Below are 19293 nucleotides of genomic sequence, written 5' to 3' on the forward strand. Positions count from 1 at the left end.
TAGGAAGTCCCACGATCTGTCATTTGCAAGCTGTAGACCCAAGGATATAATTCAGTCTGAGTCTGAAGGCCTGAGAATCATGGGAGCCACCAGTGTAAATCCCAGTTCAAGTGCAGAAGATGAGATGAGATGTTCCAATTAAAGTAGTGAGGCAGAAAAAAAAAAAAAGGAGAACCCTAAGGAACAAGAACATTTCAAAAGAAAATAAAGAGCTGCCACAGAGGTGGGAAGGGAACCAGGAGGGTGTAGCATGTTGGAAAGAGCTGAGAATAAAAGGTTTCAAAAAGGAGGGAATAATCAATGTAAAGCCCTGCAGAGTTGACGTGTGGTAATGGCAGAAAAGTATCTATTTGTTTCAGCAACACTCTGGAGAATTTGGGCTGGAAAGGAGAGATGGGAGAAAGACCACTATCTTAATCCTGTGAGTGGTAAGGGGGCTCAGGGTCTGGGGTTGAGAAAGGTGACTTTAGAATGTTTTAGATGAGAACAATTTTGACAGTCTTTAAATGCTGATAATAAAAAGCGAGTCAACCAAAAGCCATTGAGTCGTCATGGGACAGAAGGGTTAGATGCTGAGTCGGCAAGAAGGAACAGGGATGTAAAGGGGCGGAGTAGACTGGAAAGTAATTGTTTATTATTATTGTTGTTGCAAAAGAATGGGAGAAAGGATTGGTGAGGGGTACAAGGAAGTTAGAAAATTTCATGGCGAAAGTAGCAGGAGTTCCTTTCAGATGAATTCTAATATGTCTGTGAAGTAACGGGCTACGACGATACCGGCTGAGACTAAACAGAGGAGATTGCGGGGCAAACCTATTCTTGATTTATGCTGCCGGCTCAGTGCTGCTAGATTCTTTTTGCGTCCTCCATCCTCTTGTTTTCCTGGATCCTTTGTACGGCGTTTGACGTTAAGGCGAGAGTTGTTGACCCAACGTGTTACACTCAGAGATACTCCAGTCGGAACTACCACTCCCGGTATGCAGTACGGCTCCTGGGAAGTGCGGGAAGTAGGTGGCACTGGGAACGTAGCAGGCCCCGCCCCACCGCCTGCTCCTATTGGAGGAGCGCACACACTCCCAGGAGGCCACGCGTAGGCGGGGCGATTTACGCGGAAGTCAGCAGCGTCAGGTCCCATCCTCCTCTGGGAGCGGGCAGACGGCGACCCCGCGCTGACCCGCGACCCTCGGTCCCGAGCACGCGCGCCCTCAGAGGGTGCCCGGACAGGTAAATAGAGCGGGATGCACTCTGCGGAAGGCGGGGAGACAACGGCGGAGGGAGGGCGGAGGTGTAGATGGGAAGGTGCTGGGGTGGAGCGAGGAGTCAGTGCAAGGGTGACTTGGGCTTCTCTGGTGTCTACAGTTCGAATTGTCGAGCAGGTCCAGTTTCGGCGAAGTGCATTTTATGCTGCTGAAAAGGCCTCGAGTTAAAGAGTGTAAAGAGTGCCTCACCTTAATTGTCATTACAGGAGAGAAAAAAATGTTAACTTTCCCTCAGTTTGTATTCTGCAAGACCTTTCTGTAGCGTTTGAATCTCTTGAGATCGACTGAGTCTCCCAAAAAACTCTCTGCGTCTTTGTTCGATGAAGTAACTTTCTGCTTCACCTTCTGCTTTATGCTCCTTCGTGGGTTCCTAGCCCCCTACTCACCCTACCACCACCGCCCAGTGTTGACATTCCTCCTCTTCCTCAGTTTGGGTAGGAACTATATCTTTGCCCAGACCTGTTTCCTCATCTTCAGAACTGTATGTTACTGATATTTTTATTAATAGCCAATGATTGTCAGACTCCAAACATGTACGAGACTCTTTGGTAAATGCTTTACATCTCCCTCTCCCCAAACTCCCACAAAGAATTATCAAGTCCTTTTCTTTCTGTCTTATTAATTGCCCTCAACTACCTGTACCTCCATTCTCACACCCTTGATCCCAGAGGATACTGTCCTGTTTGGAACATTCTTTCCCTTTGAATACCTGTGTTTAGGGGGGCAAACAGGAATAATCAAGATGATGTTATATGTTGGTAATGCAAAATAAAACAGGTGGTTGACTTGACAGGGTAGGATCCAATTCTGAGAAAGTCAAAGGAATTGGGCTGGGTCTCAGAGCATTGTTCAGAAAAAAATATTTGTAATACCAACAAGAATAATCTTGATCTGTAACCTGACTTTTCATAAACAGCTCTTCTTTCCCCCTGTCATAGCAATGTTTATTCATTGTTCTGTCTCCTTCAAGGTTATTGCATCAGAATTTGTGGTTTATCTATTGTTGGCTTATTTCCTTCTAAGACCCAGACAAAAGAGTTGGGGATTGGATTACTATCAGCTCAACTGCTTTATCTTACTTAGAAAAAAGTTAGTGAAAATATTCTTCTTACTATGTCCTACTGAATATGAAGTTATCTACCATTTATAGTATATTTAAAACCAAAATATGCTCAGTGTGCACTTGTTTATTCAACACATATTTGGGGGAATATCATGCCAGGCAATGTGCTGAGCACTGGGGAAATAGTGAGTGTGTTATTCTCTCTTCCAAAGAGAAATAATCCTAACAGTATACTGAGGAGGTTCCTAATGCATAGGCTGACATGTACATTTCTTTCTTTTCTTTATCCAAGGTGAGATAATCACAAAACTTTAATAAAACCCCTGAACTATTATGGACATTCTTAAATTATTCACTCATTACACTTTATTGCATTTATTTGTTTTTATGTGCCTTCCCCATTGTACTATGGCTCCCCTGAGTAGAGGAGTCCCTTCTTCCTCAACTTTATACCTCCAGTGTCTACTACTTTGGCTATCATATAGTACATATGTGTTGAACTGAAATAGACTATTTGATCAAATTCAAGTGACTTAATTTATACAAGGCCTTCTTTATGTAAGGCCGTAAGCCTTATCCCTCAATCTTTTCGTTTACCAGATGTGGACTGTTCCATCTCATCAGGCTAGTTTATTTACCTTTCTTAGCTTGTTCTCAGCTCTTTGCCTTCTCTTGTTCCATAAGTCCTTCTAAAATGAGTTCCCATCTCTTTCCTGAGCACCTTGCATACCGCCCCCTTTAATTTAATGGACCAATTAATTTAATAGTATGCTCATGATGCAAGGATGGAAAAAATTTCATTTCCATTGTGTATTTTCTATGAAACGTTCTGCTAATGAACTCTTGCAAGAATTAACATAATACATCCCCTTGCAATAGTATAAATGATACAGAATGCTTTCTTTTGAGTTTGCATTGACTGTTACCATGTGCTATGTGATGAATTAATTCTTCCACTTCTTTATTTGAACATTTATGTAACCTTTGTTCATACAGCATGTTATGGTATCATTTGGTTTCCACTTGGTACAAACATCTTTGAATATTATTTTCTCCTTAGCCTGAGATAATGTATGCGTTAATGTTATTTTGCCACATTGTCATTTTTAGAATGTCAGATAAAAGTCTCAATTCTTAAAGTTTTATTCCATCCAGATATCTTTCAATTGTAAATCATTACTGCAAAAGACAAATTTTTGTCTTTCTAACTCATTAAAAACACAACAGGAGTACACGAGTGCTTGAGTCATGACTGGCATTATGTTTTTAGGATGTGCCAACATAGTAGCCAGACATGCTGCTAAGATATTAAAAATAATCACAGTCATTTTAGGGGATTTCTTGACACCTGTGCCTTCATAGACATGAATGCAAGTGCAACACTGGATTGTGCGCCGTTGCCCATTTATAAGATATACATGCAGATGATCCAGAATATTCTTATACATTTTTAGTGTTATCAAAATAAAAATACAGAATTAAAAAATTTCTCAGAACACTTGGACTTAAATGTGAGAAACTGACTTGGCCTTTCCCCCTATTCAGTTTCTTGAAACTGTCTTCAACCTCTACTTGAAGATGCTTCCACTGAGGAGGAGCATTTTCATCGTTGCTGTTCTAGTTTATTACCAATTTTTTTTTTACAGAGGCAATCCCTTAGTCACAAATGGACATGTTCCAAAAGTTCCTTTGTAAGCTTGTTGTTTGAAACTCTGGGTGCATTTTTCTCTATAAATAATGCTATCCATGACAATTTAGGTTGTTATGCCAACCAGTAGCATCTTTAATTTATAATAATTCATCTATTAAAAATGCATCTAGAATTCTCATTTGGATTGCCCCATAGTATATCTTTTTTTGGAATCTCAGTAACTGGAACAAAAATATCCTTTCCTTAGAACCTTATCACAGTAAGAAATAGGCTTTTCTAAGGCCAAGCTGTTGTAAGTTGCCCTTCTGGCCCATAGCTTTAATGTCAGGCCTCTAATATGAGTGAGGAAAAAGATGGGATAGAGGTTTTGGAGAGGAGAGGGAGGCAAGTTGAGGTGATGTGAGTATATGGAAAGGGAAGAGTAGGATTGAATTGGAAAGAACGGTGAGTTTCTAAAATGGAGGTTTGCATCACTTCCCAGCCTTTTGGCTAAGGTCAATGGGGGGTTGTTGTCAGTTCTATTGTTTCCTCCAAAAAGCTGCGTTGAACACCTAATCCCTGACACCCGTGAATGGGACCTTATTTAGAAATAGGGTCTTTGCAAATGTAATTGAGGTATAATTTAGAATGAGGTCATACTGGAGTAGAGTGGACCCTTGACCAATATGACTTAGTGTCCTTATAAGAAGAAAAGAGACACAGAGAGAATGCTATGTAAGGACACCGATATAGAGAATGCCATGTGACTTCACAGACAAAGATTAAAGTGCTGCAGCTATAAGCCTAAGAATGCCATGGATTGTCAGGAAACTACCAGAAGCTAGAAAGTGACAAGGAAGAATTCTCTCCTATGGGTTTCAGAGGGAGCCGGACTCTGCCCACACCTTGGACTTCTGGTCTTCAGAACTGTGAGTCGGTAAAGTTCTGTTGTTTTAAACCACCCAGTTTTGGGTACTTTACTATGGCAGCCACAGAAAACTAATGCAGGATTCTTAGTAGGAATGAAGTAGAATTGGGATGATGGCTCTGGGACCAATTGATTAGTGAATAGGAGAACAGGGAGGAACACTGTTGAAACAGGGCTTTCTTTTATATTGCATTATTTTTTTTTTCTTTCTCTTTCTGGCTTATCTTTTCATTGTTTTTCTTCTTGAATATTTACATAGCACTTTGTGGCTTATAAACTGGCGTTCACTTACTGCAAATAATTAGCAGAGCCAGGTTTTCTGACTTCAGATGCAGTGTTCTCTGTGTCACAGTTGTTTCTGTTATCCCAATATTCGTCGAGATATTACAGATTCTATTGCAAGAGAGTTACAATGGAGGCAGGTGAGACTTGATTACAGGTGGGATTTTTAGCAGTATAGGAGAGAGGAAGGAATTCCTATTAGTGACATCTGGGAGGAGAGTAAAGTTTCTGTTACCATGTACCTAGTGTTTAACAGCCATTTTTTACTTGGAGATTGCTTTTGTCGAATAAAACACTGCTTCCCTATAACTTATAGCCAGTGTTCCTAGTTATAGTCTGAATAATGTGCTTCCTGTTCCAGGAGATTGTACTTTATATAAATTTGAAAACTACTGTCATGTACTTTCTAAGTCTTCTCTTTCACATCAAATATCTCTAGTTCCTCCAGCCAGTCTTTGGGTGACATAGTCTCCGTGTCTCTCACCCATACTGTCTTCCTTCTGTCCAATCTTAAAATACATATTATACCCAGAACTGAATTCATTATTCCACATGTGTTCTAACAAGCACAGAGTATAATGGTAATAGTACTTAAAGAGATCAAGACACCCTGTTTCTTAATATAATTTAAAATTATGTAAGCATTTTAAGCAATATCTCTTGTTGGTTCATAAAGAACTTATGGTCCACTAAAACACTTGATCTATTTGTATTAATTGTTGCCAAGCTGAGTTTTCTTGAAGCTGCTCAGGGACTTAGGCTGCTATTTTTTCATCTGTGTATCTCAGGGATCATGTGATTTCTCATTTCTGTTTCTCTTTGTGTTTTTGTTCCTCTCCACTATATCTTTTTCACCCTAAGCAATGACCTGCTTCCTTGTTATAAAACTTTATTGACTGTTTTACAGTCTTCATTCTCTGTGTGAGTAAATACAGCTAGGAGCTGACACTTGTCCTTCATCAAGCTTTCTTTCTCTTTGGCTTCTCTACCTTTTCTCACTTTTCTAGCTGGTCCTCCTCAGTCTTCTTTGTGAGTCTTTATTTATCTACCTTTCCTCAACTGTTGGTTGTGCTTTGGTTTACCTTTGGCACTATTCTGTTTTTCTGTATGCAATATATCTTCAGCAAATAATCATGTTTACAATGGCAGGTCTAGATGAGCTCATCTGGTAATAAGAGGGCACAGAATCAATCCCTAAGAAAAATCAGCAGTTAGAGGTCAGGTAGAAGAGGAATCAAGTCAGCAAGAGGACAGAAAGAGCAGCTAGAGACATAGGAGTGTTTCAAGAAGGAGAGTTGGTCAGTGGTGTTCATTATTCCTGAAAGGTCAAGTAAGGTAAGAATAGAGAAGTGACCACTGTATTTTGTAATGTAGAGGCTGTTAGTGATCTTAGGAAGCCTGGTTTTGTGGGGTGTTAAGGGCAAAAACCAGATTGTAATAAGTCGAAGAGTTAAAAGGAGGTAGAGAAATAGAGCTAGTGTGTAGGCAATGATTTTAAGAAATAGAACAGTATGATACATGGTCAAGGGAGGCTTTCAGGATCAAAGGAGTTAAAAAGTATGAGACAGTGATTTGGAAACTGTAACTTCCTACATATATGTAAGAATTCTGGAAAGAAGATGGCTGAGCACATGACCCTGGGAACAACTTCATTTAGAGAGAATGAAGAAGAGATTCTGAGAGGCATTCAGCTCAAGAGACAGATGAGCGCCTTCTGCTGTGTGCTGTCCTTCAGTGCTGGGATTCCAATAAAGGATCAGCAAATTTCCTGACCTCAGGCACTTTATATGTTTCACAAAGTATGACTATGTGAATCACCTGCACCCAGACAGGCTTATTTTAAATACAGATTCCAGGACCCCACCTGAGGCCTACGGAATCAGAATTTTCAGGAAATGATGCCAAGAATTTGCATTTTTAGCAAATGACTCTTACTCTGCCACCTAAGATGATTCATAGTCTCACTACAGTTTGAGAACCACTGGTCTGTTGAGTGAAACTGAACATGTTAACAAATAACATTAGGTTTAACAGTTAATCGAAGACTAGTGAGGCATTTGTTCATATTTTTTTATAAGTTTATGCCATTAAATGAGAGAAACTGGGCCGCTGTGTGGGGGGGAAAAAGCACGTATTCATAACCAAACATAAGGAAAATAATCTTAAACTCAAATTGTTTTAGTAATGTTTTATTTATGAAGGGTCTTACCATAATTTTTAAAACCATTCCTTTCTTGTGGAAAGTTTGGGTTATTTTAACTTTTGTTTCTATTATGGATAATGCCTTAATAATATCCCGTAAAGGGATAAGATTGTGGTTTCTAGAACCATACTGCCTGGATTTAAATAACAGATCTGTCACTTATTAGCTCTGTAATTTTGGGCAAATTAAAGTTATCTGTGCTTCAATTTCCTCATCTGTAATAGAAGTATCATAATAGTGCATAATCTTATTGAGTTTTGAGGATTAAATGAATTAATAATTATAAAGTACTTAAAGTGGTACCTGACACATAGTAAACACTTAATAAGTATGGGCTAATATGATTGTTAATAATTATCTTTGTGAATCCACAATCTTATTTCTGTTGAACTATTTCCCTAGGATAAATTTTCAGGATGGAATTACAGCATTAGAGGATGAAGACATCTTTATGTCCCTTTGCTATTTATGGTCATTGCTTTTCAAAAGGGTGATATCAGTTTGTGCTGTATAATTTGTAAATGCAACATATTTATCAATTGTGTGTGTGTGTGTGTGTATGTGTGTGTGTATGTGTCTTGTGTGTCTCTTTATATGTATGCATATCAGCATGGCTTAGGTTGTAAGCTTGTAGAAGATCGTGACCTTCTTGTTAAGCCTGTTAAGTGTGTTTTTAAGTTCCATGTTATAGTACCTTGTTTGATACTCCAGGTAGATGTTGATAAATAATAGTAAGTTACTTTTGGAAGATCATGTCAAAGAAATATTCTAAATTTGTGTCTTTTTTCCTTTTGTTAGATTGAAGCCATGGCCATTCTTTTTGCTGTTGTTGCCAGGGGGACCACTATCCTTGCCAAACATGCTTGGTGTGGAGGAAACTTCCTGGAGGTGACAGAGCAGATTCTGGCTAAGATACCTTCTGAAAATAACAAACTAACGTACTCACATGGCAAGTGAGTTCTGCTTTGCATGGGGTAGGGGTTGACAGAAGGGAATTCTATTATTATAGTTAGAACAGTAGAAAACTAGAAAACAAGCTTCTAGGTAGCTAATTTGAATACGCTGACAAAACAGTAACCTTCACCAGCTTTGAAAATGTCTAGTTTTATTACTTATAAATTTAACTTGCCATTATTCTGTGATTGAAGTCATATTACTTTAAGAAAGATATGAAAATGTTAAATGTAAAAATGACTTAGCTCTGGAGCTCAAGGATATATAAAATGATACAGATAACATAAATAATATTCCTTTGTTCATTCTTTCAGTAAATATTTACTGAGCATTTAACTATTGCCAGGCACTTCGATAAGTGCTGAGTATATAACAAGAAATGCAGTATTTGCCCTCATAGGGGTTATAGTTTAATGAGGGAAACAGTCAAATCCATAGATAATTATAGTAGAGGGTGGGAGGTAGTGGGTAGGAGGATGGCATTCCAGGTAGAAGGAACAGCAGGTAGAAAAGTATGGTGGCATGAGATCATAGGGTATATTTGGGGAACTGCAGGTTGTTCTCTGTAACTGATGCCCAGGGTGGTGATGATAAAGCGAGAGAGATAGGTAGAGAAAAAATCATATAGGGCCTAATAGGCCATTTAAGAGATTGAACTTTACCCTTTGGTAGGCATTTAAGATTTTTAGCCAGGGTATGACATGGTCAGGTTTTGCTTTAGAAAGATTACTCTGGTAGCTGATTAGAGAGGGCATAGGTGGGAAATCTTAGTAATCAGATAAAAAGCACCTCAACCTTCCTCATCAATACATAAAAATCTTTTGTTATATAAGCTATCCTTATTTCCTTAGTTCTTATCTCAGAAGAAAGTCCTTATTTCTTTCTAGGGCTAACCCCTTGTACAATTTAGGGTCTAGTCTAAGCTACTGTGAGAGAGACCCTGAAATATAATGTTGACTTAAATGAGATAGTCCAGAGATGAATGGTTTGGGGATTTTGCGGGGGGCTCTGCCATTCTCAATTAGTGCCTTCCAACTCTGTCTAAGGCAGCTCCTTCAGTTCTTGTTAAATCTCAATGCTTGCCAAGTAATTTTAAAGGCAAGGCCCAAAAGTGGCCTGACATTTTATTGTTCAGAACTTTCTGCTCACATTTTATTGTTCGCTATGTAGTCATGTAGCTAACCTAGCTAGAAGGGAGGCCAGGAAATGTCATCTGTGGCTATGTAGTCGTATAGCTAAAACTCTGTTACTGTGGAGGAAGTTATAGGATATCAGGATCACTTGCAATCTTTCATTCTACTCTTCTGACCATCCATATATTTGGGTAAACTCTTCTTCCCAACCATAGAATACACCTCTTCTCTGAGGAAGGTAGCTCCAAAGACCTATCTAGTTACTGTGTTTAGCTCCAAGTCCAGAGTCTGGGTGAAACACAGTCCTTTCCATCAGGCCCAGGGGTGGGTCCTGTGACCCACTAAAAGACAGGTCATATTTTTTTCCCTGTTCTTCCAGCCTAACCCGATAGACAATGGTGAAATAAAAACAGGATCACTGTGATCCTGTTTTTTAAACTCCCATTTGAAAAAGGGAAGAATGAGAAACACGTAGAAGTCACTACTTCCTAGCAATGCTAAAACAACTGCCTCACAGCAATTTCAAAGACTCCCTGTTCTGACTGGGCAGTGGTTAGTAGTTCTGCCTTCTTGGAGGAACTCTCTCATCTTTTTTCCCTGACTCCTGGCTTTGTTCTCCGGGAGATTCTTCCTGGTCCATTATCCTTTCTGGCCACATCCAAAATGGGTGTTAAAGAGTATGTCATATTTGGGAACTGTAAAAGTTTTGTATTCTGCTTCCTGCTGGTGTACATTTGGGGGCCCAGAGGTTGCTTTAGGAGTTAAGTAATCTCAGCCTCTTGTGATTATGGCTTTATAGTTTCTTCAAAAATGTTTTAGGCTTATAATCTGTGTGTTTCTAGTCAGTTCCCTGGAAAATGTCCAAGGAAAGCACTTGCAATCCTTTTAGAGGCAAGACTAGGAAGTAGGGCATATATCTTCCACTCACACATTGTGAACCAGAACTTAGTCATACAGCAGTATCTAGCTATAAGAGAGGCTAGAATATGTATTCCAATTAAAATGCGGTTACAGTAGAAGGAGGTGTTATCTGTCTGCCATGCCTCTCTACCTGTGTCTTGATATAGTCCTCCCCTCTATCCTCTGCGGTGAGATTCCATCATTGAGATTTTTTTTATTTTCAATTGTCTGCACTGGGATTTCTTTTCCCCTTATAATCATTTTCCATCATTCCAATAAAAATCTTATTACTGTATACCAAAAGAAAAATTCCATTTTACTGTATGTTAAACACTTTTCCCCTGAAATCTGTTCTTCCTCTCGCTATTCCTTTTTTCTTTAATAGCATTACTGGCCACTCAAATCAGCTAAGCCTAAAACTTCAGAATCATATTAGACTTCTTCACCAAATCCTTGCCATTCTCCTACAAGAAGTATTTTAATCTATTCCCTCTTCTCTATCTCCACTGTGACAGTGTTAGTTTAGGCCTTTATTATTTTTCATAGATCATCCTCCTCCTAACTGGTCTTCCTGCTTCTAGTTGCTTCCATCTGAAATGTGTATTTCACATTCCTATGATGATACTTTATTGCTCCAAACCCACTGCTTTTAGAATAAAACCCCAGCTCACCCTTCACAATTTTGTACATTCGTGACTTTTTTTTATACTTATCTCCAGAAGACCCTTTGCCATTCCTTTGACCTAGCTATGTTATTTTGAGCTTTGGTAAATTTTTTTCTTTGCTTTTGTATCTTCTGGGAATGTCATTCCCCTTATAGACCACCTTGTAAATGTTTGCTCACTTTATCATTTCCGAATGAAATACTTTCTTAATTTTTACTTTATCCCTCTAAAAGGGCAGTTCTGTTCATGTCTCTTCCGTAAGCATGTACTCCCTCCCCTCAGCATAAATTTCCTTAACATTCCTTAACATGACTTGGAAGATTCTTCAAGATCTGGCCCTTTTTACTTCTCTGGCCTCATTTCATACTACTTTAGTCCTCAGTTTTGTTCTCCAGCCATACTTAGCTGTTTGCAGTTCAATGTTAGGTTCTTTCTCTCTTCCTAGCCTTTGCAATAGCTGTTACCTTTTATCTTAAAATATGTCTATATACTTGTTTTTTTTTTTAAATCTGGCTTAATGTTCCTGAGCTTAGATGTTTCCTCTTCTAGAAACTCCTTAACTCCAAGACTTGGCCAGGTGCCTCAGTCAGAGGCACCTGTGTCTACATGGCATCTAGCATAGATTCATATTGTAACACGTATCATACTGGATTGTAATTGTAGTCTTGATTGTTTGTCTCTGTCCCCCGACTGTAGGCTCCTTGATGGCAGGCATCATACCTTGTTACCTTTTGTGACCTGTGTACCAAGTGACTCTTCAGTCTGGTTTAGGAGAAACAAATTTTATGGGGAAAATGATAACTTCCGTTTTGAACATGTCGTATTTAAGTTGTCTATGGTATGTCCAGTTGGATATGTGTAGTAGACAGTAGTGTGTAGGCCTGGAACTCAGAAGATAAGTCAGGTCTAGATTTGGGAATCATCAGTGTAATTGTGGTAGCTGAAAACAAACATCAACAACAAAACATGAGAGTGGATGCTGCCCTCCAGGGAGTGAGTGTGAGAAAAGCAGGGGGCTAAGGATGCTAGAAAACATCAGCATAAAGGGAAAGAGATTATGGTATAAGCCAGGTATATTAGTCTGCTCAGGCTGCTGTAACAAAATATCATAGATTGAGTGGCTTAAACAATAGACATTTATTTCTCACAGTTCTGGAGGCTGGACAAGGTGCCAGCCATTTCAGTTCCTGGTGAGGGCCCTCTTCCTGGCTGGCAGATGGCTACCTTCTACCTGTTTCCTCACGTTGTGGAGAGAGAGTGCTCTCTCTCTCTCTTCCTCTTCTTTAAAAGCCACTAATCCTATCATAAGGACCACACTTAGGATCTCATCTAATCCTGATTACCTCCCAAAGGCCTCATCTCCAAATATAGTCACACTGAGGGTAAGGAGTTTAACACACAAATTTTGAAAGGACCACAATTCACTCCATAGCAACAGGCAAGCCTGGTGTCAAGAAATCTAGTGAAGAGAAAAAACTTTACAGAAGAAGGAAGTGGTCAACGCTATCAAATATTTCAGAGAGAACCACTGGATATTGCAACATGGAATTCATTGGTGGAATTGGTGTGAACAGTTTCTGAATAGTAGAGGAAGACATTTCGCCTGAGTTTCCATACTTGTAATTCATATCAGGCCTCTATGTGGACATTAATATAATTCAACAGGTACCACTGTCTACCCACTTGTCCAAGGTAGAAATCTGGGAGGTAAAATTTAGTTACCCTTCTGTCTCTTCCCCAGTAGCCAGTCACCAAGTTCTGTAAATGGTATCGCCTATCTCTATTCTCTGTCCCTTCATCATTGCCCATACTACTTTAGTTTATTTCTCTCATTCTTTCTTTCTTTGTTTGAGACACAGTCTCACTCTGTTGCCCAGGGCTAGAGTGCCATGGCGTGAGCCTAGCTCACAGCAATCTCAAATTCCTGGGCTCAAGTAATCCTACTGCCTCAGCCTCCTGAGTAGCTGGGATTATGGCATGCACCACCATGCCCGGCTAATTTTTTTTCTGTATATTTTTAGTTGTCCAGCTAATTTCTTCCCATTTTTTTTTTTTTTTAAGTAGCGATGGAGTATACACCTGCCTCGGCCTCCCGGAATACTAGGATTACAGGAGTGAGCCACCACACCCGGCCCCTCATTATTTCTTAACTGATGCATTGCAGTAATTTCCCATCTGGACTTCCTTTCAGTCAGTTCTCTATACTCTAGCAAAAGTATCCTTTTCTATTTTTTTTAATTTTTTTATTACAGCATATTATGGGATCCTTTACAAAGTGAAAATCTGATCACAGTCTCCCGGACTAAAACCTTTTGATGCTTGTTCATTATTCTTAGGATAATGCACAGTGTAGCTGTGCATAAAGTCTTATGTAATCTGGTATTTGCTTACTTCTCCAGCCTCATCTGTCCAGGCAATTTATTTTTTCCTCACATTCTACTCTAGTCATGTGAGCCAATTTTACTTTCCTGTGTGCTCTTTTATCTCCAGGCCGTTATGCTTGCTGGTTCCTCTCTGGAAAACTCTTTGCTCACTCTTCACTTTGCTATCTCTTAATTATTCTTCAGGTCTCAGATCAGACATCACTTATTCCAGAAAGTCTTTCCTGTTATCCTTTGGCAAATCTCCATTATATGCCTCTTCTGTGGCCCCAGAGCACCATGCACTGCCTTTAACTTTCTTGTCATCCTGTTTGCCATGCTACATTGTAATTCCTTGCACTGTGATCCCTGTGAAGACAAGGACTGATGGTTTTTCTTTTTTGTATCCTTGGCATCCAGCACAGTAACTAGCTCAAAGTAGATACTCAAACAAATGTTGAGAATTTGGTAGAAAAGGTGTTTGCTTTGAGATCTTAGGTAAAAGCAAGGAAGGCTATATGGCCCATTGAGGTTAATCTTAATTACATGCCACTCCTAAGATGTCATCTCTTGTTCAGGACTTAAGAGTCCAATTATGCTTTTGGAGCTGCCATTTTAATGGTTGATGCACATGCTGTTATGCTGTGTAGCTAGGGTAGAGACCTTCTTTTAATTTCTTATTTATTCCTTTCAGTTCGACTTGAAAGAAACAGGTATATGGGGGAGGGGGAGAGAGAAAATAGACTCTATCTATAAATAATATGGTGATGTTGACAGTACCAAACTTGCTTATACATAGATAGAAAATAGAAGTAAAAGAGATGTTGCTTATAACCACAATAAGTTTTATATCTTTTATTCTACAGTTATTTGTTTCATTACATCTGCCAAGACAGGATTGTATATCTTTGTATCACTGATGATGTAAGTAACTTGAATACATATTGCTGTTTAACTATGTGTATTGTTAATATAGTCAGTTCCTAATTATCTATACCTATGATGGGTAAAGGTAATACAAACTTTTTATAGCTGGAATTTTTTTTTTTATATTTTGCATTTGCCCTATAGAGCAGCACATGGCAAGAAAACTTGATATGTGGGTATGTGAAAATTAGCTTTGTTTTGGTAGAGTTTTAGCTTAACTTCTAGCAACTCTACATTTATCCTATTGTAGTGAGAATTGGTGTTCATAAGTATGATTCTTTGGTATTAAAGCTTCTCAAAAATTGTTTAACTGAGATGTCAAATTAGATAACTTCATTCCTCCAATCAATAGTTAATGAAATTTTTAATGTGTGAGGACTTTGGAAAAACAAAATCACAATACATTACAATCAGCTATGTAAAACTATAGTTTACATTGGTTGGACTGTTTTTTGAGTATTTGTAGGCTCTAGACCCAAAATGCTCAATAACTTAATGATGTTGTCAAGAGCCTTTCTCTCTTCTGCTTTCCTCAGTGTTGACTTCTTCCCAGACAGGTTACCCTTATGATTGTATGGAGCTACATGCTTGTTTATTCATGTCCACAGAAAAGGGACTGTGGCTTCTTGATTCTCTTATTGTAGGAATGAGGAAACTTCTCAGATGCATGCCCTCTCCTCTGCCTGCTTTCAAAGTGATCTTCCTGTCATGTCTTATTGGTGACATGCTTATTTCTAAACTGATCACTTACAAGAAGCATGAATTGCCATGATTTCCATAGATTGGGGTTCCTAATCTTTATTGTGTCACAGACCCCTTTGTTACTCATGGGCCCCTCCCAGAATGTTTTTAACTATATAAAATAAACATATATGATTCTAACAAAACTAATTATATTTAAAAAATATAGTATTCAAAATATTTTCTAAGTTGATATAATGTATGTGCTTCTTTATGAACTTGTTAACAAGATCTAGTCATGGTCTAATAACTAATAATAATTTTGAAATGGTGATGAGTGTAAATGGTATTTCAAGATATCTATTACTGTGATTGTATATGAAAAAAGACTTCTTTTGGTGACAGAGTTACAGCACTATTTAATACTCAGGTTGTGAATGTACTACCTATATTCACAATTGAAATTTAAGTAAAAGTTTGGTACAAATAATGATGTGATTTGTTTTTCTATCCAAGTATAAGAGTCATTTGAATTTGGATCATTGACCAAAATTTAAGAACCCTTGGCCTAGACTAAACATCTTGGGTAAAACGGAAATGACTATCAACCATAGTGATCATCACAATTATTTTTATTCCTAGCTTCACAGTATTTCCTAAAATCAGGAAAAAAAATCCAGCTATATCTGAAATGACTGATATGAAAGAGCTTAGAATAGATGAAAAATATCATGAAGTCTAGGGTAGAGTTGAGCCTCATATTTCTAATTTGATACACACAGACATACATAAACACACATGCACACATACTTTTTGACTGGCTGGGACTAGACAAGGGTATGTCACTTGATCTTTTCAAATGTAACACCACTTTTGAAAAATATCAATTCAAAGTTTATGTCAGTAGCATTATCTTTGTGTGTGAAAGACTGTACTATTATTATGGATTTATTGAACATCTTCTTGTGCTGGGCCTTCTAATAGATCCTATGACAGATATGCAGGAATAACCTAGGTACCATTATCTAGCCAGACATATTTGCATTTGACTTTCAGCTCTTTCATTTACTACTTGTTGGACCTTTGGCAAGTTAGTTACCTTTTCAGAGCCTTTGTTTCCTTATCTTTAAAATGAGATCAATGCTAGTTTCTTCTCATAGAGTCATTGCTCAATAAATATTATCTGTTCTATTGTTGTTATTAATTATCCACATCATCTTTGTTTACTTTCTAAATGTGAATTCTGTTTTGGTCTCTTTCCAGGATTTTGAACGTTCCCGAGCATTTAATTTTCTGAACGAGATAAAGAAGAGGTTCCAGACTACTTATGGTTCAAGAGCACAGACAGCACTTCCATATGCCATGAATAGTGAGTTCTCAAGTGTCTTGGCTGCACAGCTGGTAAGATCTTTCTCAGGATAAAGTATTTTGATTCATATTTCTCTTTTATTACCTTAAAACATGATGAATATAGGGGGCCCTAACCTGAAATATACTTTTCTGATTGTGTTACTATATGCGAACATAATAAAACTTCGCTGATTAAAATAAAATGTAAAGGGGCCATTTTAGGGTAGAAAGCAGTGATATTCTCTATTAATAGTGGTCAGAGTATCTCAGGATTAGGAAGAACATTAAAGTGTGTCTAGTTCAACTACCCGTCTAATGGTAAATGCACTCAACATGCCAAATGGCCTTTTAACCTATACATAAACTTTCTACCCTTCCATTAGGCAAATTTAATTTTTGAACAACTCAAATTAATTGTTCAAAAGTCTGTTCAACTCTATGAATCCCTATTTGTCAGCTCAGTGAAGGTGTACATATGTGTATACCTCTGAAATATCACTGTAGTCAAGACAGAAAGCATTTCTATCACCCTAAAAATTCCCTCATGTCCCTTTCTAGTCAATCCTCTCCCAGGCAACCACTGATCCATTTTCTGTCACTATAAATTAGTTTTGTCTTTTCTAGAGTTTTCTATACATGGAATCATACAGTATGTACTCTTCATGTCTTGCTTGTTTTTCTATTGTAAGGCTTTTGATATTCATCCATGTTGTATAAATCAGTAGTTTGTTCTAGCTGAGTATATGCATGTACCACAATTTGTTTATCTCTTCACCTGTTGGTGGATATTTGAGTTGCTTCCAGTTTTCAGCTGTCATGAATAGAGCTGCTCTGAAATTACACGTACAAGTCTTTGGGTGGACATATGTTTTTATTTCTCTTCGGTAAATACCTAGGAATGGAATTGCTGGGCCATATGGTAAGTGATATGTAATTTTTAAAAAATCATCACACTCTTCCAAAGTGGTTGTACCATTTTACATTCTCACCAGCAGTTCCAGTATTCCTGCATCCTTGCCAATACTTGTGGTCTGTCTTTTTAATTTTAGCCATTCTGTTGGGTGTGTAGTGGTATTTCATTGTGCTTTTAATCTACATTTTCATGATGACTGATGATGTTGAACGCCTTTTAAAATGCTTTTTACCCATGAAACTATTTGAGTACAAAGATATAAGTTCTAGCAGTTATTTTGTTATGAAGGAAAATAAAGATGTATTATAACTAAATACTTCTCACTTCTCCTGCATTTTTAATACTCTTTTTGAGTATTATGCTTATATATATATATATATATATATATATATATATATATATATATATTCCTCTGGGAATGAATTTCCTTTATATTGATTATTTTATATACCTTTATTATTCAAGCAATTGATTTGTTTCATACTCCTCACTAGGAAACATTCATCTGTGTGAAACTGTACACAACACTACCAAAAAAAAAAAAAAAAACAATGCACAGTCAAAAGTAAATGGGGTCAGCTGGCAGCAAAACTTTCAAATTAGCCAGTTTGTCATTAGCTCCAGATCTGTGTATGACCCTGTGAACAGATCTGTGCCAGTTCCCTCTATAAATGTAGATAATTATATCATCTTCATCATATAGTTTGGGGGTAGATTAAACAATATCCCCTGCTTGAAGTACTTAGTACAGTGAAGTGACTGGAACATTGTATATCAAGCCCTCCATAATTGGTTAGCTACAGATGATAACTTCAAAATATCAGTATCTTCGATTCTAGATCCTATGAAAAGCCAATGAAAATAGGATGCATGCTGTGATCCCAGCAGATATAAAAACAGGTGCAAATAAGCTGGGCCAATCCCTACCTCATCATACTCAAGAAATGTGGAACAATTTTGGAAAGCCCTGTCCTGTCCCCCATGCCCCAACTATAGTCTTCTTTTTCCCTTTATTCTTTGAGCACAGATTATATATCCTCCAACTTCTGCCCCAAGAACCTCAGATGCATATCTGATATGTTATAATATATTTAGCTTTATTTTATTTAAAATAAGGTGATATTTTTAAACTATAATACTTATAGTTCTTATGGAAGCATTTTTTATGCTGCCCATATTTTTTCCTAAGTCTGGTAACATTTCTCCAGTGAAGTGACATATATCTTTTGTATCAGTAGAGACATAACTTAGTATTCCCCAGTATAAATTGTCATTCTTCTTATTTTTGTTTTCCTATTGTAAATAATGTCTGGGTACCATAAGTTAAAACTTGTTTTCTTATAGAAGCATCACTCTGAGAATAAGGGCCTAGACAAGGTGATGGAGACTCAAGCCCAAGTGGATGAACTCAAAGGAATCATGGTCAGAAACATAGGTATGTTCCATGGCATAGTTTCATGCATGTGGGCAAAAATGATAGCAGATACTTGATTGGGGTCAAATTATTCTAGAGAGGCTGAAACAGCACTTCCTTATTCTGACTATTGGAAATTGTGAGCTGAGATATGGAGGTTACTTACCCATGATACTGTCTGCTTGTATGAATGGTTTCTTCTTAGTACTTGTGACTATTCTTTATCCTAAATTTGGTAGTTTGCTTAGCAAGACTAAGTTCCAAAAACCTTGTGATAGTTCAGCATTGTAGAATAATTTGGTCGGTTTTGGCTGGAGATACCCAGATAACTGATATTATCAGTAGATACTTACAACTATTTGACCTCCTCAGAAAGTTTATGGCTCTTGATTGAAAGAAAGGATTGGACCAAAAAACCGTTGTATCCTTCAAAAGAATAAACTATGTTATAATTTCCGTCTAATGGCCTATGTTCATTTTATCAAAACCATTTAGCACATTAAAATAATGCAAAAAATTGCATTAAGTTTATTTTTAATTGGTTTATGCAGTGATATTTAGATTGAGGATGATGCTAGTTTTTTTTTTTATTTCAACATATTATGGGGGTACAGATGTTTAGGTTACGTATGTT

General features: G+C 37.7%; 1 protein-coding gene across 1 annotated transcript in view; it reads left to right on the plus strand.

The window, feature by feature from the left end:
- The first annotated feature begins 1052 nt into the window (after window positions 1-1052).
- VAMP7 (vesicle-associated membrane protein 7) overlaps window positions 1053-19293 on the plus strand; it is a 47225-nt gene continuing 28984 nt past the window's right edge. The window contains exons 1-5 of the mRNA XM_012662180.1: window positions 1053-1221; window positions 8161-8315; window positions 14241-14298; window positions 16246-16383; window positions 18590-18680. Coding sequence (XP_012517634.1) covers window positions 8170-8315; window positions 14241-14298; window positions 16246-16383; window positions 18590-18680 — 433 coding nt within the window. The 5' untranslated portion in view covers window positions 1053-1221; window positions 8161-8169. The remainder of the gene's footprint in view (window positions 1222-8160; window positions 8316-14240; window positions 14299-16245; window positions 16384-18589; window positions 18681-19293) is intronic.

The sequence above is a fragment of the Propithecus coquereli genome, unplaced genomic scaffold (assembly GCF_000956105.1).
Source record: "Propithecus coquereli isolate 6110/MARCELLA unplaced genomic scaffold, Pcoq_1.0 Scaffold755, whole genome shotgun sequence".
NCBI lineage: Eukaryota > Metazoa > Chordata > Mammalia > Primates > Indriidae > Propithecus > Propithecus coquereli.